Source organism: Callithrix jacchus, chromosome 1 (genome assembly GCF_049354715.1).
Source record: "Callithrix jacchus isolate 240 chromosome 1, calJac240_pri, whole genome shotgun sequence".
Classification (NCBI taxonomy): Eukaryota; Metazoa; Chordata; class Mammalia; order Primates; family Cebidae; genus Callithrix; species Callithrix jacchus.
Genome location: NC_133502.1, coordinates 92,603,225 through 92,628,179, shown reverse-complemented (window position 1 = coordinate 92,628,179; position 24,955 = coordinate 92,603,225). Strand labels below are relative to the sequence as shown.

The following is a 24,955-nucleotide window of genomic DNA, read 5'->3' as shown; positions in this document are numbered from 1 at the left end:
CAGTTATATTCTTTTAGTTATTTTTAAATGTACAATTAAGTTATTATTGACTATAGTCATCCTGTTGTGCTATCAAGTAGTAAGTCTTATTCATTCTTTCTATTTTTCTCTTTTGTATCCACTAACCATTCCCCCATGCCTGCTCCAATTACTCCTTTTAGCCTCTGGTAACCATCACTCTACTATTTCCATGATTTCAATTGTTTTGATTTTTAGCTTCCACAAATAAGTGAGAACGTGTGATGTTTGTCTTTCTGTCTTATTTCACTTCCTGATCTCCAGTTCCATCCATATTGCAAATGATAGGCTCTCATTCTTTTCTTTTTTTTTATGGCTGAATAGTACTCTATTGTATATAAGTACCACATTTTCTTTATCCATTCATCTGTTGATGGACACTTAGGTTGCTGCCAAATCTTAGTTATTGTGAACAGTGCTACAATAAAGAGGAGTGCAGACATGTCTTCCATATACTGATTTTCATTCTTTTGGGTATATACACAGTGATGGGATTTCTGGATCATCTGGTAGCTCTATTCTCAGTTTTCTGAGGAAACTCCAAACTGTTTGGAGTTTTTACTAACTTACCTTTTCACCAACAATGTATGAGTGTTCACATTTCTCCACATCCTCACCAGTGTTTGTTATTGCCTGTCTTGGATATAAGCCATTTTAACTGGGATGAAATGATATCTCATTGTAGTTCTGATTTACATTTGGCTGTTGATCAACAATGTTGAGCACCTTTTTATGTGCTTCTTTGCCATTTGTATGTTAGATTCTTTTCTTAGGGTTGTTTGAGCTCCTTATATATATTCTGGTTATTAATCCCTTACCAGGTGGGTAATTTGAAGATATTTTCTCATGTTCTGTGGGGTATCTTTTCACTTTGTTGATTGTTTCCCTTGCTATGCAGAAGCTTTTTAATTTGATGTGATCCCATTTGCCCATTTTTGTTTTGGTTGCCTGTGCTCATGAGGTATTACACAGGAAATTTTTGCCCAGACCTGGAGATTTCCCCCAATGTTTTCTTGTAGTGGTTTGATAGTCTGAAGTGTTAGATTTAAGTCTTCAATACATTTTGATTTGATTTTTGTATATGGTGAGAGATAGGGGTCTAGTTTCATTTTTCTGCATATGGACATCCAATTTCCCCAGCACCATTTACTGATGATACTGTCTTTTCCCCAGTGTATGTTCTTGGCACCTTTGTCAAAAATGAGTTAACTGTAGGTGTGTGTATTTGTTTCTGGGTTCTCTATTATGTTCCATTGGTCTGTGTGTCTGTTTTGTTTTTTATGCCAGTACTGTGCTATTTTGGTTACTATAGTTCTGTAGTATAATTTAAAGTCAGGTAATATGATTCTTCCAGTTTTGTCCTTTTTGCTTAAAACAGCTTTGGCTATTCTGGGTCTTTTGTGGTTTCATATAATTTTTAGGATTGCTTTCTCTATTTCTGTAAAGAATGTCATTGATATTTTGATAGGGATTGCAGTGAATCTATAGATTGCTTTGGCTAGTGTGAGCATTTTTACAACATTGATTCTTCCAATCCATGAACATGAAATATCTTTCCATTTTTTGGTGTCCACTTCAATTTCTTTCTTCAGTATTTTGTGGTTTTCATTATAGAGAACTTTCACTTCTTTGGTTAAGTTAATTCTTAGATATTGAATTTTATTTGTAGCCATTGTATATGTGATTACTTTTTAATTTCTTTTTCAGAGTGTTTACTGTTGGCATACAGAAATGCTACCGATTTTTGTATGCTGATTTTTATCCTGCAACTTTACTGAATTTGTTCATTCGTTCTAATAGTTTTTTTTTTTGGTATGGAATCTTCAGATTTTTTCAAATATAAGATCATATTGTCAGCAAACAAAAATAATATGACTTCAATTTCAATTTGGAGACCCTTTATTTCTGTCTCTTGTATTATTGCTCTACCTAGGACTTCCAGTACTATGTTAAATAGCAGTGGTGAAAGTGGTCATCCTTGTCATGTCCCAGATCTAGGAGGAAAGGCTTTCAGTTATTTCCCATTCCGTGTGATACTAGCTATGGGTCTATCATATATGGCTTTTATTATGTTGAGGTATGGCCCTTCAGTAACCAGCTTTTTAAGAGTTTTTATTGTGAAAGAATTTTGAATTTAATCAAATGCTTTCTCAGCATCAAGTGTAATGAGCATAAGGTATTTGTCCTTCATGCTGTTAATGTGATGTATCACACTGATTGATTTGCAGATGTTGAACCATCCTTACATCCCAGGGATAAATCTGTCTTGGTCATAAAAGTAGTTTATACACCATGGTTCCAGTGTTATATAATATTTGTGTTTTTCTGTGTACTTACTAGTACCACTGAGTTTTGTACCTTCATGCAATTACTTACTATTCATTAACATCCTTTTTTTCTGATTGAAATACTCCCTTCAGTATTTCTTATAGGACAGGCCTAGTGTTGATGAAATTCCTCGGCTTTTATTTGTCTGGGAAAGTCTTTATTTCTCCTTCATGTTTGATGAATAGTTTGCCCGATATTCTATTCTAGGATAAAAGCTTTTCTGATATTATTTTGATATTTGATATTCCTTCAGACTTTAAATGTGTCATGCCACTCTTTCCTGGCCTGTAAGCTTCCCGTGGAAAAGCCTGCTGCCAGATGTACTGGAGTTCCGTTATGTGTTCCCTCACTCCTTCCCTCCCTCCTCCATCCCTCCTTCCCTGTCTCCTTCCCTCCTTCTGAGATGGATTTTTGCTCTTATTGCCCAGGCTGGAGTGCAATGGTATGATTTCAGCTCACTGCAACCTCTGCTTCCTGGGTTCAAGAGATTCTCTTGCCTCAGCCTCCTGAGCAGCCAGGATTACAGGTGCCTACTACCACACCTGGCTAATTTTCTGTATTTTTTAGTAGAGACAAAGCTTCACCATGTTGACCAGGCTGATCTCGAACTCCTAACCTCAGGTGATCCACCCGCCTTGGCCTCCCACAGTGCTGAGATTGCAGATGTGAGCCACCATGCCCTGTCATGTTTCTTATGTCTTGCTACTTTTAGGATCCTTTCTATATCCTTGATCTTTGAGAGTTTGATTATTACATGCTTTGAGGTAGTCTTTGGACTAAATGTGCTTGATATTCTATTACCTTCTTGTACTTAGGTATTGCTACCTTTCTCTAGGTTTGGAAGGTTCTTTATCATCCCTTTGAATAAACTTTCCATCCCTATCTCTTTTCCTACCTCCTCTTTAGAGGCAAACTAAGAGTTATTGAATTTGTGGGTTTTTTTAGATCCTATAGGCTTGCTTCATTGTTTTTTATTCTTTTTATTTTTGTCTTCTCTGTGTATTTTCAAGCTCACTAATTCTTTCTTCTGCTTGATCAAGTCTGCTATTAAAACACTCTGCTGTATTCTTCATTATGCCAATTGCATTTTTCAGCTTCAGAATTTCTGCTTGATTCTTTTTAATCATTTCAATCTCTTTGTTAAATTTATCTCATAGAATTCTGAATTCTGTCTCCGTGTTGTTTTGAATTTCCTCAAAACAAGTATTTTGAATTCTCTTTCTGAAAGGTTACATATCTTTCTCCTGAATTAGTCCCTGTGCTTTATTTAGTTCTTTGGTAAGGTCATTTTTTTCCTGGAATGTCTTGATACTTGTAGATGTTTGTGCCTGGGCTTTGAAGAGTTAGGTATTTATTGTAGTTGTCATTGTCTGGGCTTGTTTGTACCTATCCTTCTTGGAAAGGCTTTCTAGATATTTGAAAGGACGTGGAGGTTGTGATCTAAGCTGTATCTGCTTTAGCATGCATCCCAAGCCCAGTAACAGTGTAGTTCTTGCAGACTCGTAAAGGTAATGCCTTGATGATCCTGGATAAAATCTGGGAGAATTCTCTGGTCTACCAGGCAGAGACTCTTGTTCTCTTCCCTTACTGTCTCCCAAACAGTCTATCTCTCTGTTCTTAACCACCTGAAACTCAGGGTAGAGTGACACAAGCGCCTCTGTGGCCACAATCATTATGAATGTGCTGGGTCAGACTTGAAGCCAGTACAGCACTGGGTGTTGCCTAAGCCTTGCTGTAATCACTCCTTGGCTACTGTCCGTGTTCACTCAAGGCCCTGAGGCTCTGCCATCAGCAGGTGGTGAAGCCAGCCAGGCTTATATCCTTCCCTTCAGGGTAGTGAGTCACCCCAATCCCCTGGGCAGTTCTAGAGGTGCCCTCAGGGAGCCAGCAAGTAGAGTCAAAAGCCTTAGAAAGCCACCTGGTGGTCTATTGTACTGTGGCTGAGCTGGCACTCAAATCACAAGGTGCAGTCCTTCCCACACTTCCCTCCTCTTTTCAAAGGTGGAGGAGCCTCACCTTGTGGCCACAGCTACCACAAGTCCAGGGAAAGTACTGCCAGGCTACTGCCTATGTTTCCTTAAGGCCCAAGGATTCTTAGTCAAATTGTAGTGAATTCTGCCTGGCCTGGGATTCACTCTTCAGGGAAGTTGACTTCCCTCTGACCCAGGGCAGATCCATAAATGTTATATGAGAGCCAAGTTCTGAAATTGGGGCTCCCAAAAGCCTGCTTGATGTATTATCCTTTCGTGGCCGAGCTGGTACCTAAAGTGCAAGACAAAGTACTGTTTACTTTACTGTCTGCTTTCCTCAAGCAGGAGTCTTACCCCATAGCCACCACAGCTGCGAATGTACTGAGTTTCACCCAAGGCCCTCAACATAGTACCTGCATATTGCTGGTTATTCAGGCCTAAGGGCTTTTCATTTAGCAGGTGATGAATCCTACCAGGACTGAGTCCTTTCCTTCATGGCATAAGATTCTCTTTTGGCCCAAAGTATATCTAGAAATGCTATCAAGGAGCTAGGGCCTAGAAAGAGAGCCTCACACCCCTGACAGGTGCCCTGTCCTGCTGTGGCAGACCAGGTATCTAAGATGTAAGAAAAAGTCCTCCCCACTCTTTTCTCTCCTCTCCTTGAGTGGTAGGAAGGAGTCTCTTGGAGCCAAGAGCTATGCAGCCTGGAGTTAGGGGAGGGGTGATGCCAGCACTCCTGCAGCCTCCCCAATTGTGTCTCAGGAGGTTGTGTTTCACCCCCTCCTCACCCAGTCTATTGTCTCTGGGCGCAGTTCAGCACTAGGACTCATATAAAAGTTGCAGTCCTTGTGGCCTAAATTTCCTTTTAAGTTTATTAGGGCCCCCGGGCACTTTAGCCAGCATGAGCTATGGAGAGGCTTGTGGGAACTCAAGTTCCAACTGCTGGGATCAGCCATTCCCCTCTGGCCAGGGCTGGTTTAAATGCTCCCTCTGTGGGCAGGCATCAGCTAAGTTTGGTCCAGTTTTCTGTTCTGTTATAACAGAACAGCACTGAATTCAGCGGCTCACAATTGCTATGCTCTCCCTCCACCGGCACCCAAAAATGCTCTTCACACCACTTCACCATGACCCGGGGAGTAGGGAAGGAGTAGCATATGTAATTCAAGACCAGTTTTTGTATCTCTTCAGTGCCTCTTTCAGTGAGATGAAGTTAAAACCAGGTACCATGACTGCTCACCTGATATTTACTTCTTAGAACGTGCTTTTTAATATAGATAGTTGTTAAATTGGTGTCCTTGCAGGGGTTGATTGCTGAAGCCTTCTATTCTGCCATGTTACCTGCCTCTTCCATTAGCCTTTTTATTTTTTGAGATGGAGTCTAGCTCTGTTGCCAGGCTGTAGTGCAGTGGTGCCATCTCGGCTCACTGCAACCTCTGCCTCCTGGGTTCAACCTATTCTCCTGCCTCAGCCTCCCAAGTAGCTGGGACTATTTGGTGCCTGCCACCACACCCAGCTAATTTTTATATTTTTTAGTAGAGATGGGGTTTCACCATGTTGGCCAGATGGTCTTGATCTCTTGATTTTGTTATCTGCCCACCTTGGCCTCCCAAAGTTCTGGGATTATAGGCGTGAGCTACCTGGCCCAGCTACATTAGCCATTTCTAATACTGTGTATCTTCAGTTGAGAATTTTTCAAGTCTCACTTACATTGATGTTATGGCAGAAAAGGAGAAATCACACGCAGCTTGTCTTTGGATGACCAAAAGCAAACCTCTATCTTTTTATTTTTTATTTTTTGCTTCTAAATTCAATTCCATTTGGTGTCAAATACCTTTTAACTCAGGTACAGTATAGTTTCTTTTAAGAAGATTTACATATTTAATAAAAACAAGTGACTGTGACTCACTAATATGTGATTCCTTTCTTTTCTTTCCTTTAAAGATAGTGTTTTTAGAAGAAGCATCTCAACAAGAAAAACTGGCCAAAGAATGGTGCTTCAAGCCGTGTGAAATAAGAGAACTGAGCCACCAGTAAGTCGTCACTTCTTCCCTTGTACTGGATGCCATTAGTAACCTTAAATTATAGAAAGCCTGCCTTGAGAGACAGTCTTCAAAAAACAGTAATTTAAAAAGAATTATTTTTGAATTAGTTATTTGTTAAGGGAGAAGATGGGAAGGAGAAAGTAAGCAGGAAGCTGAAGGATGGAGACTTAGAGAGCTAGAGGCTGTCATCATTCATTAATTCTTTAGCATATATCCGTTGAGCCTGCCCTGTGCAGTACTAGGGTCTGGAGGTGAAAAAGATCTTCAAAGCCCTTGTCCTCACAGGGTTTACAGTCCATGGGGGACAAAGACAGTAAACAAGCAACAGATATCTAAGCATGACCGTGGTAGATTGTGATATCGTCTATAAAGGAAGGAAACAAGGTGCGGAGGGGGAGGGTAGAGATTAACTATTAAGGAGTAGGGAGGAAAGATAATTTGAGAATCAATTGGTTGAGGAAGACCAATGTTCAGAAGTACACTTGAGTTGTGATATTACATTTCAATTACTTTTAGTGGTTTTTTAATATTTATATAAAATATGGGTTTTTTTTTTGTTTTTTTTTTTTAATTTTTTATTGGATTATAGGTTTTGGGGTACATGAGCAGAGCATGCAAGACAGTTGCGTAGGTACACACATGGCAGTGTGCTTTGCTTTTCTTCTCCCCTTCACCCACATTTGGCATTTCTCCCCAGGCTATCCCTCCCCACCTCCCCCTCCCACTGGCCCTCCCCTAGAGTAGGTGTGATGTGGTGCTGAGAAGAATGTGTATTCTGTGGATTTGGGGTGGAGAGTTCTGTAAATGTCCACCAGGTTTGCTTGCTCCAGGTCTGAGTTCAAGCCCTGGGTATCCTTGTTGATTTTCTGTCTGGTTGATCTGTCTAGTATTGACAGTGGAGTGTTAAAGTCTCCCACTATTATTGTGTGGGAGTCTAAGTCCTTCTGTAAGTCATTAAGAACTTGCCTTATGTATCTGGGTGCTCCTGTGTTGGGTCCATATATGTTTAGGATCGTTAGCTCTTCTTGTTGTATCGATCCTTTTACCATTATGTAATGGCCTTCTTTGTCTCTTTTGATCTTTGTTGCTTTAAAGTCTATTTTATCAGAGATGAGAATTGCAACTCCTGCTTTTTTTTGCTTTCCATTAGCTTGGTAAATCTTCCTCCATCCCTTTATTTTGAGCCTTTGTGTATCCTTGCATGTGAGATGGGTTTCCTGGATACAGCACACTGATGGGTTTTGGATTTTTATCCAATTTGCCAGTCTGTGTCTTTTGATTGGTGCATTTAGTCCATTTACATTTAGGGTTAATATTGTTATGTGTGAATTTGATACTGCCATTTTCATGCTAAGTGGCTGTTTTGCCTGTTAGTTGTTGTAGATTCTTCATTATGTTGAAGCTCTTTAGCATTCAGTGTGATTTTGGAATGGCTGGTACTGATTGATCCTTTCTATGTGTAGTGCCTCTTTTAGGAGCTCTTGTAAAGCAGGCCTGGTGGTGACAAAATCTCTGAGTACTTGCTTGTTCGCAAAGGATTTTATTCTTCCTTCACTTCTGAAGCTCAGTTTGGCTGGATATGAAATTCTGGGTTGAAAGTTCTTTTCTTTAAGAATGTTGAATATTGGCCCCCACTCTCTTCTGGCTTGTAGTGTTTCTGCCGAGAGATCTGCTGTGAGTCTGATGGGCTTCCCTTTGTGGGTGACCCGACCTTTCTCTCTGGCTGCCCTTAGTATTCTCTCCTTTATTTCAACCCTGTTGAATCTGACGATTATGTGCCTTGGGGTTGCTCTTCTTGCGGAATATCTTTGTGGTGTTCTCTGTATTTCCTGCAATTGAGTGTTGGCTTGTCTTGCTAGGTGGGGGAAATTTTCCTGGATGATGTCCTGAAGAGTATTTTCCAGCTTGGATTCATTCTCTTCGTCCCCTTCTGGTACACCTATCAAACGTAGGTTAGGTCTTTTCACATAGTCCCACATTTCTTGGAGACTTTGTTCATTCCTTTTTGCGCTTTTTTCTCTGATCTTGGTTTCTCGTTTTATTTCATTGAGTTGGTCTTCGACTTCAGATATTCTTTCTTCTGCTTGGTCAATTCGGCTATTGAAACTTGCGTTTGCTTCGCGAAGTTCTCGTATTGTGTTTTTCAGCTCCTTTAATTCATTCATATTCCTCTCTAAGGTATCCATTCTTGTTATCATTTCCTCGAATCTTTTTTCAAATCTTTTTTCAAGGTTCTTAGTTTCTTTGCATTGATTTAATACATGATCTTTTAGCTCACAAAAGTTTCTCATTATCCATCTTCTGAAGTCTAATTCCGTCATTTCGTCACAGTCATTCTCCGTCCAGCTTTGTTCCCTTGCTGGTGAGGAGTCTTGGTCCTTTCTAGGAGGCGATGTGTTCTGGTTTCGGGTGTTTTCCTCCTTTTTGCGCTGGTTTCTTCCCATCTTTGTGGATTTGTCCGCTGGTCGTCTGCGTAGTTGCTGACTTTTCGTTTGGGTCTCTGAGTGGACACCCAGAATGTTGATGATGAAGTATTTCTGTTGCTTGGTTTTCCTTCTACCAGTCTAGCCCCTTCGCTGTACGACTGTTGAGGTCCGCTCCAGACCCTGCTTGTCTGGGGTGCACCTCTAGTAGCCGTGGCACAGCGAGGGATACTACCAGTTTCTTTTTCTGCTCTCTTTGTCCCAGGATGATGCCTGCCTAATGACAGTCTTTTGGATATAGAGGGGTCAGGGAGCTGCTTGAGGTGACAGTTTGTACTTTATAGGGGTTTAATTGCTGAGCTGTGCACTCTGTTGTTCATTCAGGGCTGTTAGGCTGCTATGTTTGATTCTGCTGCAACACAGCTCATTAAACAACCCTTTTTTTTTTCTCAAATGCCCTGTGTTGAGGGGTTTGGGCTTTATTTTTGGATGTCCGATCAGGTGTCCTGCCCAGCTCGAAGGCAGACTAGCCACTGTTTGGCTGCCGAGGCTCCGCCCTGCTGTTGTGTGATTCGCGCTGTTCCTGCCGGCTCTGCTGTGGTCTCCGCCACGCCCTGCGGCGGAGTCTCTTCGTTGTAGCGTGTTGCCTCAGCAACGGCAGGCTGCGTCAGCAGTGGGCGTGTATCTCAGTAGGGACGGGTTGCCTCGGCAACGGCTGGCTGCGTTAGCAGTGGGCGTTTATCTCAGGTGGGGCGGGTTGCCTCGGCAACGGCTGGCTGCCTCAGCAGTGGGCGTGTATATCAGTTGGGGCAGGTTGCCTCCATAGTGGTGGACGCCCCTCCCCCACAGAGCGTCTCGGACCGTCTGCCCGGGATAGTTTGAAATCGCGGTTTTGTTCGTCCCACTGGGTATCCCAAGCGATCTGTCCCTGCAATCCCCTGGGCTGGGCTACTGTGCAAGTCTCGTTCAGTCTCAAGTCCAGCCCTCTCAAGTCTCAGGTTGCCGGTTCAACAAGGCACCCGGACAAGCGCGCCCTGTGGGGATTGCTGGGTAGGGCCGGCCGCCGCCGCCCCGGCTGCCGGCTTCGCCAGGCAGACCTACTGCCTGGCGTCCCGTGTCTTTTTATACTTGGGAGTTTCCCCGTTCTGTGGGCAACAAAGATCAGTCTGGAAATGCAGCACTGACTCACCGTTTGCGAATTCAACGCGGGCTCCAATCCTGGGTTGTTCTCACAGCGCCATCTTGAGTCCCCTCTCATAAAATATAGTTTTTAAAGAAATGATTGGGCCAGGATCAGTGGCTCACACATATAATCCTAGCACTTTGGGAGGCTGAGGCAGGTGGATCACCTGAGGTCAGGAGTTCAAAACCAGCCTGGTCAACATGGTGAAACCCCACCTCTACTAAAAATACAAAAATTAGCCGGGCTTGGTGGCAGGTAATCCCAGCTACTCAGGAGGCCAAGACAAGAGAATTGCTTGAACCCAGGGTGTAGAGGTTGCAGTGAGCCGAGATCGCACCACTTCACGCTAGCCTGGGTGAAAGAACAAGACTCTGTCTCAAAAAAAAAAAAAAAAAGTCTCACTTTCCTCATAGCCAGTTGATTTGTTTTATGGAAATGGGAAGACTTTCTTGGTTACTATTTTTATTTTATTTTTAAGTTTTACTTCAAGTTCTGGGATACATGTGTAGAATGCGCAGGTTTGTTACATAGGTATACATGTTCCATGGGGGTTTGCTGCACTTACGAACCCGTCATCTAGGTTTTAGGCCCCACATGCATTAGGTATTTGTCCTAATGTTCTTCCTTCTCTTGCCCCTCACCCCCCAACAGGCTCCAGTGTGTGATGTTCCCCTCCCTGTGTACATTTTTGTTCTCATTGTTCAACTCCCACTTATGAGTGAGAGCAGGCAGTGTTCGGTTTTCTGTTCCTGTGTTAGTTTGCTGAGAATGGTGGCTTCCAGCATCATCCATGTCCCTGCAAAGGAAATCAATGGGAAGGCTTTTTAAAAGCTCAAATATTTTATCATGTTTCAGGCCAAGTAAGTTCTAAGGCCAATAAAAGTGGCACTGTTTATATTCTGAAAACACGTTGATAACTCGGGAATTGACTTTCACATAATATAGTGAGAGGAACATTGAACTAGGAATACCTGGTTTGAATCCACACACTGTAGTTTTACAGATGTTAAACGTCAAGCAAGCCACTTCCCTCTGAGCTCATTGACTGTGAAGCTCATCTCTGGTCATTGTCCAGAGAGACAGAGTGACTGTTCATAAAGTTTCACTCTACCAGCAGTTTTACTGACATCCCTTGCCTCTTTCCCTCTCCCTGCTGCCTCTCTATGGGCTTGGAAGCGTGTGGGCGGTGGGCATGGAAATGAATATAGTAGCTTCTGCTGTTGCCATCTACTTCCTCTTGCTAGATTTTCACATAAGAATCTATGATGAGGAACAACTGACATTTATAGTCACTGCTTGCGTGCCTTTGTGATGGAGGATTAGAAGAAGGCTTGGAAGCAGTTGAAGTAGAGGCAGAGATGGGATGAGACAATGGTGGAAGTGGTTGGAGGATGGAGAGGAGGGTGAACATAACTGTGGGTCTTCACATCCTTTTCTTCCTCTCTGTGAGGTTGCTTTTAAAATGAAATCCATCAGAAATGTAGATTCTGGGGGTCATATGTAAACACTGTACACAAAAAAGTAGTAAGGTAAATAACTTAAATATTAGTTAGAGTGGGGGCCAATATTCAACATCCTTAAAGAACAGAACTTTCAGCCCAGAATTTCATATCCAGCCAAACTAAGCTTCACAACTGAAGGAAAAATAAAATCTTTTATGAACAAGCAAGTACTCAGAGATTTTATTACCACCAGGCCTGTTTTACAAGAGCTTCTGAAAGAAGCATTACACATAGAAAGGAACAACCAGTATTAGCCTTACTAAAAATATACCAAAAAGTAAAGAGCATCAACATAAAGAAGAATTTACATCAATGAATGGATAAAACAGCCAGTTAACATCAAATGGCAGTAATCCTAAATTTAAATCGACTAAATCCCCCAATCAAAAGATACAGCCAAACCCAACGGTATGCTACATCCAGACCCATTTCACATGCAAGGATACACAAAGACTCAAGACAAAGGGATGGAGGAAGATTTACCAACCAAATGGAGAGCAAAAATAAATAAATAAAAAGCAGGAGTTGCAATTCTCGCATCGGATAAAATAGATTTTAAAGCAACAAAGATATAGTGGTAAAAGGATCAATGCAACAATAAGAGCTAATGATCCTAACACCCAGATACATAAGACCTATAAAGAGACTTAGACTCAATGAGACAGAAAATTAATAAGGATATCCGGGACTTGAACTCAGATATGGAACAAGTAAACTTAATAAATATTTATAGAGCTCTCCACTTTAAATATACAAAATATACATTCTTGTCAATACCACATCATGCCCAGTCATAGGTTTAAATGAAATATTGATCGGCCATTAATACCCATTTTTAGAGTAAAGGAACATTTCTGTTCTCTCTCTCTCTTTTTCTTTCTCTTTCTTTCTCTCCTTCACTCCTTTTTTTTTCTTTCCTTCTCTCCAAAAAACAAAAAAGAAGTAGGGAAGCATCTGTGGGTGCATTCCTTCGCACCAATAAAGTAATTTTATTGAACTCTATTCATGTGTCTACTTAGAATTTAAATTCAGGAGCTCTTAAAAAAAAAAGAGAGAAGAGCTAGGAACAAAAGAGAAAATGACAAAGAGGCAGACTAAGACAAAAAACATACCCCCCCCCAAAAAAGAAATAACTTAAATATTAGTAGAAGGCCAAAGTCTTTAAATAAAAATTATATTTGAAATGCAAAGAGATTCTTATATCGAGCACACAAGTTATGTGCAGTTGAATTTAAGTCATGATTAAAGTAAAAGAATGTCTCAGACAGTTTTTAGTAGACTTGGCTGAGTACACAGTGTACCTACAGGTCTACCTTAGGTACCGTGTGGATGTTTTAAAAAGGAAAATCACAACTGGAGTACCATGGACAGTGCTATGGAGTGAATCAGACGGTAGCCATGGATGAAGGACAGGTTTGCAGGGCCAGGATTAGGATGAGGGGAGTGAGGCATTTACCTCAGGCATAAAATTTAAAGGCAACAGGGGAAGGGCAAAAACTCAGTAATCAAGACAAATACTTTAAGGCAATATTTTAAAATAAAAAAATTAGTGCATGGCTGGGTGCACTGGCTCACACCTGTAATCCCAGCACTTTGGGAAGCCGAGGCAGGCAGATCACTTGAGGTCAGGAGTTCAAGACCAGCCTGGCCAACACGGTGAGACACTGTGTCTACTAAAAATATAAAAGTTAGCTGGGTGAGGTGGCAGGACCTGTAATCCCAGCTACTTGGGAGGCTGAGGCAGGTGAATTGCTTGAACCCGGGAGGTGGAGGTTGCAGTGAGCTGAGACCATGCCATTGCACTCCAGAGAGCGAGACTCCGTCTCAAAAAAAAATTAATGCAAAAACTCTCAAAGATCAAAATACCAACATTTTAAATAAAGACAGGATGTTGTTTGTTTTACAGCCATGCTTCTTTCTATGCAACGGAACAGTCACTTTCAAATAACCTGGATTCCCAGGCCCATGGGGCTATTACTTTCTGGAGCAGGTTGACAAGGGTGACGATGGTTTGGGCAATACACACATGTATTGATACACACCTATATTGTGTTTTGATTATAACAGTTTATTAATGTTTTCCATCTGGTGAAAAGATGGGTGGTTCTAGTTCTGATAAGCATATATAGGGATATTATATATATAATATATATATGTATATGTATATGTATACATGTTGGGTCAGGTTATGATATGGCTTGGCCGACACTGCAGATTTGTAATATCTTGGGGAAGTTGAGATTCTTAGAGGAAATTATGGTGCTGATTAAGTCAAGTGAGAAGAGGAAAGCTGAAAAGAAGGGAGAAAGGAGAGCTTTTTTACCTTTTGCTGCAGCCTCCGGATCTCTTCTCTGCTTTGCCTGCAGCTGGGCTTTTAGTAGCTACAATTTAGTCATAAGTGATGTTGTGAACAGAGAACTGAGTTTGAATCCTGGCTGAGCCACCAACAAATTGCAAGTTGAAAATAAACTTGCCATCCCAGATCTTCCTTTTCTTGCTTCTGTGTGTACCGATATTATCACATAAATATATATTACTTATATATAAATCCTGGACTATAACATTTATTCTGAGAATCTTTCTATTAATAATCACTTCACAATGGTTCCCATTTCCTAAAAAGGATTCTATCTTTTCTGGGTTTAAAAAAAAATCATGCTTCAGATGCAATAAATCCTTGCGCTTCTGTTGCCTGTGAAGACTTTGTACTCTGAATCATCTTTTACTCTCTCATCTCAGCTACAACAAACATACTCATTTCCCCTACATGAAAAACATACAGCGACTTGAACTCTTCTGCATCCTTTCACTACCAAATGTTTTAAAAGGGAGCTCTCCGTCTACACAGGACTTTCTCAAACACCATGGTTTAGCATTTAGTGCGGTAACCAAAGCATGCTAGAGATTCAGTGAGTACGTTTTAAATGAAGAATTAAATCCTTCCGAAATTGGGTGTCTCGCCTGTTGATTGCACTGGGGTCTCAGAATTATTCCTGAGGCCACACATTTTTGACCTTTGCAGTTTTTGGCACTGATCACTGCGCTGCCCCTTCTTGACTGTCCTTTCCTTACTGTCCCTGACACCTCTCCATCCTGGGTTACCTCTATCCTCCTGACAGTAACTCTGCCAAGATTGATCTGATCTTCTCTTTCTCAGTCTTACTCCTGAGTGGAAGGTGCTGCTTAAGATTTTGATTTGTTCTTTCTTCCACAGAGATCTCTGGCATGGCCAACTTCTAGTGTTACCTGCATAGAGAGGACCCTCAAATCTGAATCCTTTCTTTAACTCTTATGTGACCTCTTGTCCCACACCCCCAGTTACTTCTTGGACAGTTGGAGGTCACACTTTGACACTAGGTTTGGTGTGGCATCACAACCCCCTCTCCCTAAAAAACAGACTTTCCTTCTAGATTCTCTGTTATTTATGTCATATTGTCAGGCTCATGTGCTCAAAAACTTACAGTCAGGCGCAGTGGCTCACACCTGTAATCCCAGCACTTTGGGAGGCTGAGGCAGACAAATCACCTGAGGTCAGCAGTTCGAGACCAGCCTGGCCAACGTGGTGAAACCCTGTCTCTGTTAAAATTCAAAAAAATTAGCTGGGCGTGGTGGTGGGTGCCTATAATCCCAGCTACTTGGGAGGCTGAGGCAGGAGAATTGCTTGTCTTGGGAGGCAGAGGTTGCTGTGAGCCAAGATTTTGCCATTGCTCCAGCCTGGGCAACAAGAGCAAAACTTCGTCTCAAACCAAAAAAGAAAAGAAAAGAAACTAAAACAAAAAATACACAAAACTCACTTGCTTTGACTGACTTCTGTCTTTTGTTTCCTAGAGCTAATAAAAGATCAAGTTTTTTTTCCTCATATTCCTGTTTTTCCTTTCTGTATCCATCACCATCGTTTTTATTTAAAAACCTCCGGATTGCAAGTCTGCAGCGTCACTTGACACATGGCCACCACCCCCAGATTCATCATCCTAAACCCTAAGCTCAATATGTCATAGTCTGCCAATAAAAAACAAAACACAAACACATATTCTCATAATTCCCTTTGTCTTAGCTCCCTAATAACACATGTATGTTAATTCACTAAACTGAGTATTCAAGACCCTTTAAAAAACTTTTTTGTTGCTTTTTATGGAAGACCAGCTCCCAATATAACAACGTGGATTCAGGATCTCTCAAAGTGATTGAGTGGTCAGTGAAAAAGAAAAAAAAAAAAAAAACAGAAACAGTTTTCCTTAAAGCTGGGCCCAGGGGAGACACCACATAATGCTGCTCTGTGGATGTCTACAATTTCCCTGAAAACCTCAGTTTTTTATTAGGCTCTTTTTATAAGGGAGGGGAACAAGGCCACACAGCATTGTAGTGATGATGATCATACAAAAAGAATACATTTGCCAAACCAGTGCACAAAGATCACAATATCAGTATAGAAACCATACACCTTAGCAAGAATAGAGGTTAAACGTAAACTTATAATCATCAGCAAGAAATGCTTTGGGCTCACAGCTGCAGGGGGAAAAGGATCTGACACAGGACAACCAGCCTGACCACAAAACTGCAAGAGGAGGGGGCCTCCATGCAGGCCAGGAGGAGCAGTGGGAGAAGAAAGACTTTAAACCCTTATCTCCACCCCAGAGGTTTATTTCAAAACAGAAGCCCCTTAGGCGTCCATTTATAGGCTCTCCATAACGATCACATTCCCTTTCTAGGGCCATGATTAATATGCCTTTCCTGAGAAAAGAATCTAGGTAATAAGCCTCTCCATTACACGTCCATTTATAGGCTCTCTGCAATGAGAAGCTTATTACGTGCTGTCATTTCTCTCGGGCAGTCAGGCTACGTGGTTTGTCCATTTCACCAAGTTCCTGTTTTTCCAAGAACAGCTCAGCAGGGCCAAAGTTACAAGTTACAGCTCAGCTTTTCTCAAATGTAATTGATATAGTAAGTAACAAGCATCACAAAGCAAATAACTCATTTCAGGGAAACCAAATTCTAAGAGAATTCACAGGTTAAAAATCAACAACAATTGTTTCTTGTTATTTCAGATAGCTCGGGTTTTGCCAATTCTTCCAGAAGCTTGGGGTTGCTCAGTCATCACTGAGGGGTCCACAGTGTTTTCAGCAGCTTTTAGGAACAATTTTTATGCAGCAAAATGCAGAGATCTCAGATCATAATTTGATGTTTTGACAAATATATATATATATATACCCACATAACCAGCACACCAGTCAAGATGTAAAACATTGTTATCCTAGAAAGTTCCAGTCTCTACAGCCCCTCATAGGCAGATACCGTTTTCTCTCACGTAGATTACTTTTGACTGTTTCTGAACATCAAATGAATAGAATAACTCAGTATGTACTCTTTTGTGTCTGGATTCTTCTATTCAATATAATCTTTTTGACATTTGTTCATATTGTTGTGTCTATCAGTTCACTCTTTTTTATTCCTGAAGAGTATTACATTGAACCACAGTTTGTTTATCCATATTTTCTTGTGGTGGATATTTACAATGCTTCCAATTTGGAGCTAGTGTGCATACAACTTCTGTGAACATTCTCATAAAATTCTTTTTGTAAACCTGTTTTATTTCACTTGGGTAAATAGAAGTGAAATTGCTCTCTAAGACTTTTTATGTCTGACCAGATCTACCTCTCGATTTCCTCTTTTTTTCTCCTTTTTCCTTCTTCTTCCTCTTTTTTTCTTCTTCTCCTCTTCCTTCTCCTCCTCCTCCTTCTCCTTTTCCTTCTCTTCCTCCTCCTCCTTGTCTTCTTCCTCTTCCTCTCCTCTTCCTCCTCTCCTTCCTCTTCCTCTTCTTCTCCTTCTCTTCCCCTTTTTCTTTCTCCTCCTTTTTCTTCCTCCTCCTTGATCTCTCTCTCCCTCATTCACCCCTAATATTCTCAACTCGATTATAAAGTCTTTGAGGACAGTCTGCCTTATTCTTCTCTGGAGTCTCCGCAGGGCTTGGCAAAATTTCTTAAACAGAGTAGACATTTGGGAAATACTTGGTTAAACAATGTAACTGAATGAACTTTCACTGCCATTCCATTTTATGGTGGGGGAGAAAGCAAAGGTCCGAAGGACTGACATTGCGGAGAGGTCAGTGACTGATACCTGAGAGAAATCCATATTCCACCGTCCCTTTCTGAGGGCTTCCCACATTGTATAGGCCTTAATATTGTCACTCTTGTTTATTTCCATAGTTAGTGAATTAACAATTCCATCACATGGAACATAGTTACCAAGAGTACTGAGCCTGCAGACAAACTGCCTGGGTCTGAATCTCAGCTTCACAGCTGACTAGTTAACAGTTACTTTTTTCCAAGTTACTTCAGCTTTAGCTTACCCTATGTAAAGGAGGGTAACAGTACTCTTATACTTCGTAAGTCTCTTGTGAGCATTACGTAATCATCATCATCAATAACATTTATTGATGTTTTCCATTATCTAGGCATTATTCTTACACACTCTACATCCTCATGACAGCCCTATGATGTTACTACTAGCTCCATTTTACATAAGGGGAAACTGAGTCACACAGAAAAATTTTTTTTTCACCAGGCTGGAGTGCAGGGGCATGATTACGGCTGACTGCAACCTCCACTTCCCAGTTTCAAGTAATTCTCCTGTCTCAGCCTCCAAAGTAGTTGGAACTACAAGTATGTGCTACCACGCCGGCTAGTTTTTTGTATTTTAGTAGAATTGGGGTTTCACCATGTTGGCCAGGATGGTCTCGATCTCCTGACCTCATAATCCACCCACTTTGGCCTCCCAAAGTGCTGGGATTATGGGCATGAGCCACCTCTCCCAGCCAAGATTTTTTTTTTTTAAAAGTAATATGTCGGCCGGGCGGGGTGGCTCAAACCTGTAATCCCAGCACTTTGGGAGGCCGAGGCGGGTGGATCACGAGGTCAAGAGATCAAGACCATCCTGGTCAACATGGTGAAACCCCGTCTCTACTAAAAATACAAAAAATTAGCTGGGCACGGTGGTGCGTGCCTGTAATTCCAGCTACTCAGGAGGCTGAGGCAGGAGAATTGTCTGAACCCAGGAGGCAGAGGTTGCGGTGAGCCGAGATCGTGCCATTGCACTCCAGCCTGGGTAACAAAAGCGAAACTCCGTCTCAAAAAAAAAAAAAAAGTAATATGTCAAATATCTAACTGCTGAGTTATGGTGAAACCTGATTTCAGATCTAAGCAGACCAAAACCAGAATGTATACAGTTATCTCAACTGCTGCCCACGGGTGAGATGATGTACACAGAATGCTGTGCCTGTGCTGGTGAATGTACATGTTCAGGAAACGTTAGCTGCTGTCACCGTCATTATTATAATAACTACAAAAAAGCTAGTCTTTTCCATGGAAATAGAAAAGTAATCAGACAAAATCAAGATGACCACTGAGTTTGCCATTCCTTGCTCTTGTTTTAAAATAAAGCATTTAGTTACTCATGACTTTGTTTGGCTTATAGTTAGGTGGTATGTATGCATTTGATTTGATAGCATGAGGAATTCTTTGTGATGTCAGGTTTCAAGTTCAAGTTGCTTAAGTGATTTTTACCTAGGCTAATGGTGGCAGTGGAGCATCCCGTCTTTTGGCAAATATCTGGATGACATTGGACACTTAATAGTGACTGGTCAACTGGATTAGTTCTTTAGAAAAGCTTTAAGTGTCTATCAGCACCGGGCTGCCTCGATTCTGTGGGTAGTGTCTCTGAAAACTTTCCAGAACTTTCTAATTATAAAAATTAATAGAAATATGAATAGTAATTGTTGGATCAGGGTGGCAGCATTGGTGATCAAAGCATCCTAAGCATGTTTGCCACAGCATCATAACTCCCTCTTCAGAGTTATGTGACCACCACTGCCCATTTGTAATCCATCTCCTAAGATCGCCTGTCCCTAACCAGCTTGCTCTTGCTGCTTCTATTTCAGAACTCAGTCTCTATATCACGTGGGAAAAGACTAGGTTTCTTATAGTCAGACAAGATCAAGATAACTGCAGAGTCTAAAATTGCATAAAATTGCAGCCAGTCTGTTTCTCACCTCCAGTTGCCCTTAGTGACTCGGGTGCACATTCCTCAGCATGACTCTAGAGGTTTTACAGACCTCTTCTTCCTTCTTGCTGTCTGACCTACAACCATCAGTTGTAGGAACAAAGTCACAGGATTCAATCAGAGCTTCCCTCCTGTCTTGTGCCACCACTGCTTTGCTTCTGCTCAGTGCTGCGTTTTTCTCTCCCTTTGTGACCACTGATTAACCCCCCCACTAACGATTCCAACTTAGGAGCTATATCTCTCCTAGCAGAGCTTCATTTTTATGTCCTGGCCTTTAAATGATTGGAGAATTTACAGTTGTCTGATTGTATCACTTATAAACCTGTATGGGGTGAACAGTGAAATCATGCTTGAGAGAAAATGTGATTTAAAAATATGGAAAATAACTGAAGATACTATTGAATACTTTTCCTCTCATCTTAATTTCCAGTGAGTTCTTCATGCCTGGGCTGGTTGATACACACATCCATGCCTCTCAGTATTCCTTTTCTGGAAGTAGTGTGGACCTGCCACTCTTGGATTGGCTGACCAAGTACACATTTCCCACAGAACACAGATTCCAGAATATTGACTTTGCAGAAGAAGTATATACCAGAGTTGTCGTAAGTATCTTGTGTGTGAGTATGGCATTCTGTGTGGTCATCTGGAGAACCATCAGTTTCCTGGGACAGATTTAAGTTATAAAGCATAGGCAGTTAAGCCTAAGATGGGCCATAGAGAATTTTAAAGTTTTTTTCTTTTTCACAGCCCAGTGAGTTTGTGACCACCTCACCTACACAGCTAGTCAGTGGCAAAGAGAAAATTTGAATCCAATTTTCCAAATCCCCAATCTGGTGTGTTTACATTATGCTTTTACTTCCTGTGTTTTACTTTACCAAATTTGGGCTTAATGAATATGTGTGTTTCCATACTCTTGCCAATCCATAATGCTGTTCTGAGGACCATATGGATTCGTTATATGACCTTTGCAAAGTTATGTGACTCACTTTTCCCATCTGTGAAAAATAGAGATCATGATAGTACCTATTTCACAGGATTCTCATGATAATTAAGCAAGTTAATATTTGTGAAGTTCTTAGAATAGTACCTGGCACATGGTTAGAGCTCTGTTTGTTTGCCTTAAAAATACCCAAGGAAGTTTAAAATTAAAAATGTAAATTACTGTTAGAAGGGATATCAAGTTACTCTGGGAGCTTTGCAAGGAAGGAAAATCGGATGGTCCCATATTGCATGGCACATGAGAATGTCACTTGAGCATTGACGCCGCTAGAGGGAACTCTGGGGCTAGTACTGTCATTGAAAAGTGGCAGTAGCGTGTGCCAGCCATATGTTGAAAGGTCTGAAAGTGTCCTTCTTTCTCTTTCAGGAAAATCAGTTCCTTTCTTTGTACTCCATCCTATGCCCAGAATCAGAATCCATTCAGGAATCAGAAACAGTTTCTGCAGTGAGGAGTTGAAGCACAAATGCCTTCTTATCTGGCCACTACATCTTGGTGTTCAGCACACTTGGTCTGAACACTCATGGATTTTTGTTGGGCCCGTTGATGATTTTCCTCCTAAGGGTTCACTGCATGTGGTGGTGGCGGTATTACAAGCCTTCCACATCAACTGACCTAACCATCTTGCCAGTTTTTTTGGTCTGGCATAATTCCAGCCTTAAAGAGTAAAAGCAAGTGCTAACATTTATATACTTGCCTCACGTAGTTATAAATTCAGTGCAGTTGTGGATCTTACATATTTAGCATGCACCACATGACATTAGAAAAGCTGAGAAGGACTAAAGCTGTGTATAAAGTAGCTGGCGCATTGTGTTAATGAATGGTGTTAACCACACCAAATCTTTATTCTCAAAATTTATTTATACCTCACATTGTTCTAAAAATGATGTGAGATAGCTTAAAATCGCATAGTATACAACAAAAGAAAATGAGTCATGAAATCAAGGCAAAGGAAAAAGGTGGGGAGGAAAATAAAATAAACTCAAGAAATCAATGCCTACTGTGGGGGTCCATGCACTTGTTAGTCGTGAATTTGACTTTACATTTTAGAAACTGACCCAGAGAGAAAAATCAGCTATGAAATTTACACTGCCTTTATGATTTTCAAAAACACATTTTTTAAGGTAAAGCATATTTTCCCCCTACTCCAGCTGTCTTTTGTTTTTTTTTTTTTTTCTGAGATGAAGTTTTACTCTGGTCACCTAGGTTGGAGTGCAGTGGCATGGCCTCAGCTCTCTGCAACCTCCACCTCCCAAATTCAAGTGATTCCTCTGCCTCAGCCTCCTGAGAAGCTGGGATTACAAGCACCCACCAGCACGCCTGGCTAATTTTTGTATTTTTAGTAGAGATGGGGTTTCACCATGTTGGCCAAGCTTGTCTCAAACTCCCGACCTCAAGTGATCCACCCGCCTTGGCCTCCCAAAGTGCTGGGATTGCAGGCGTGAACCACCATGCCCAGCCCAAAATACATATTGTAAAGATGCTATAGTAACAAAAAGTTCAAATAGAGCATTCTTTTATGTTTAGAGAGATAGAATATCAGGGACTATATATATTCCAGGCAATACTCCATATAAATGATTTCTTACATCAGAGATTTAAGTATTTGATGTCAAGCTGGACGTGGAGGTGGTTTAAGTATTTGATGTCAGGCCTGTAATCCCATCAATTTGGGAGGCCAAGGCAGGTGAATCACCTGAGGTCAGGATTTCGAGACCAGCCTGGCCAACATGAAGAAACCCTGTCTCTACTAAAAATACAAATATTAGCTGGGCATGGTGGTACATGCCTGTAATCTTAGCTACTTGGGAGGCTGAGGCATGAGAATGCTTGAACCTGGGAAGGGGAGGTTGCAGTGAGTCAAGATCAGGCCACTGCACTCCAGTCTGGGCAACAGAGTGAGACTCTGTGTCAAAAAAAGAAAAAAAAGAATTGCAGAGTACATATCCTGTTTCTTATGTTTCTGATAATGAATGAGTGGGCCCACAAACTTTTAAGTAGGAGATGCTGAGGGTATGGCTGAAATCTGTTTAAAGGTGTTGAGATGTGTTAACTAGACATGTAGCCTACTCAGTGGGCTGAGCTCAGTGGGAATAAGCAGGAATAGCTTTGGGTTTCCTCCTCCTTTCCTTCTTCCCTTTCTCAGGGCTCTCCCTGTCCTGTCCTTTACTGTAGTCAGGGCAGTTCCTGAACTTTCTAGTGTTTTCAGTTTATTCTAGTTGTTGAAAGAAAAACTTTAGGCAAATTAAATTAGTGCATGGCTGGGTGTGGTGGCTCACGCCTGTAATCCCAGCACTTTGGAAGGCTGAGGCAGGCAGATCACCAGAGGTCAGGAGTTCAAGACCAGCCTGGCCAACATGGTGAAACCCTACCTCTTCTAAAAATACAAAAATTAGCCAGGCATGATGGTGGGTGCCTGTAATCCCAGCCACTCAAGAGGCCGAGGCAGAATTGCTTGAACCTGGGAGGCGGAGGTTGCAGTTAGTCAAGATTGTGCCATTACACTCCCACCTGGGTAACAGAGCAAGAATCCATCTCAAAAATAATAATAATAGTAATTTAACTATGAGCTTTGCTTTTTATTTTGCTACTTGGACCCTGTCTTCATTTATTTTTCATTTTGTTGGAATATATCCTCTGACAATTCTTTCCAATCAGATGGGTGATAAACATTCTAAAACCTAGAATTATCAAAAAGAGCTTTACTTTTTTTTTTTTTACTCTTGAACTGGCCTTAGCTGTAGAGAGAATTCTATTTGAAATTATTTATCTATCAGCATCCAATGTCCTGACGTCAATCTGATTCTCATTTCTTTCTAGTTAATTTTCTGGCCTTTGAGATTTTTCCTTCATTTCTGATATTCTGAAATTATAATTGTTGATCGTCTCAATTCATTCTCAGTTTAATTCTTCAGTTCATTCCCTTTAATACATAGTTCTTTCAATAAGAGAATTCCTGTCTGCCTTCTCTTCTAGGAATTCTGTTATTTCTCTTTTTCTTTCTGAGTATATTCCTCTCTACAATCTATTCTCTTTTGATAATTACTATTGGAAAAATGTTGAAACTTCTGGTTCTGTTTTCATGTCTCTGAACTTTTCTTTCATACTACATTCTTAGGAAATAGTGTGGCCCAATTTTATAAAATCATTAATTCATTCTTACTGTTTATAATAACCTGGTCCTCTTTCAAGGATACAACATCCTGTTCTATTTAACAAAGGATGCTAATTTTAGTTCATTTTATATCTCTTGTTTTAGTAATTCTGCTTCCTCAGGTGTTCATTCAGTAAATATTTACTGAGCACATCCTAGGACGCATACACTTTTCTAGTCATTGGAGGAGATTAAATTTGGTACCTTTGTTATGGTATTGGCTTTTCACCCAGATTTGTGATGGAGAGCTCATCTTTGTCTGTAACTAGCAGGTTCTAAACATCTCGGCTGGCAGCCAGATCTATTTTTTGTGTGAAAATTGTCTTCAAATTTGGAAAAATTGACATAAAAATCCAGGTCTCCAAATTCTTTTGACTTTTGAGACTAACCAATGTTACTGAATCCTCATTTGCTTTTTTAAAAGAATTGACTGGGCTAGGTGCAGTGGTTCATGCCTGTAATCCCAACAACTTTGGGAGTCTGAGGTCAAGAGGATCCCTTGAGACCATGAGTTCAAGATCAACTTGGGCAACATAGGAAGGGCTTGTCTGAAAAAAAATTAGCTAGGTATGGTGGCATGCATCTGTAGTCCTAGCTACTTGGGAGGCTGAGGAGGAGGGGTCTCTTGAGCCCAAGAATTCAAGGTTAAAGTGAGCTGTGATGTATGACAGCACCACTGCATCCCAGAGTAAGACCCTGTCTCAAAAAACAAAACCCAAAATAACAACAGCAAAAATGCAACACACGGGATCTGATTAGAGGCTGCTGTCTAAGGCATGGCATGTTCCTCCCTGTTATCTTAACTCAGAATGATTTTGATCCTGCAGACACTTGAGCTTCTGATGTCTGTGCTAGTCAAGAAAACCCTCTTATTTCACAAAGGAGGAAACATGGAATGTAAGCAGCTTTCTCAAGGTCACGTAGCTAATAACAGGCAAAATGTAAGCAAGAGCGACTGTCTGGAAGGTTTTCCTCTGGACTTTAAAAGCTTCTGCTACAGACATGCCCCAAAGTACTCAATCCACGAGTCCTTTTTCCAAGTGTTTACACAGATCAGGCAATACGAGTTCCATTTTCTTTCTTGAAGATCTTCTCACCTCCTCCCATTCTCTCGTTTCTGATCAGCGTTCTCTCTGGAAGTACTGTAACCTTGGCATTCTCTTGGCCTCTTTCCTGAGTTTAATGCGCACTCCCTGGATCCAGGAATTACTTTTCTTTGGATTATTCTCGTATTTTACTAAAAGACAGTTTCTAAAAGCTTCCTAAGAAAGAGTTCATGGAGA

The 24,955-nt window shown here is 41.1% G+C and overlaps 1 protein-coding gene across 4 annotated transcripts in view; it reads left to right on the top strand.

The window, feature by feature from the left end:
• The window catches only part of GDA (guanine deaminase), a 115,402-nt gene that overhangs the window by 50,868 nt on the left and 39,579 nt on the right, over positions 1-24,955 (top strand). For 2 of the 4 annotated variants that reach the window (XM_035302518.3, XM_035302530.3), the window contains exons 2-3: positions 6,258-6,346; positions 19,952-20,123. In XM_035302518.3, the coding sequence (XP_035158409.2) occupies positions 6,258-6,346; positions 19,952-20,123 (261 nt within the window). The remainder of the gene's footprint in view (positions 1-6,257; positions 6,347-19,951; positions 20,124-24,955) is intronic. The other 2 variants (XM_035302522.3, XM_035302525.3) reach the window with 2 other exon arrangements.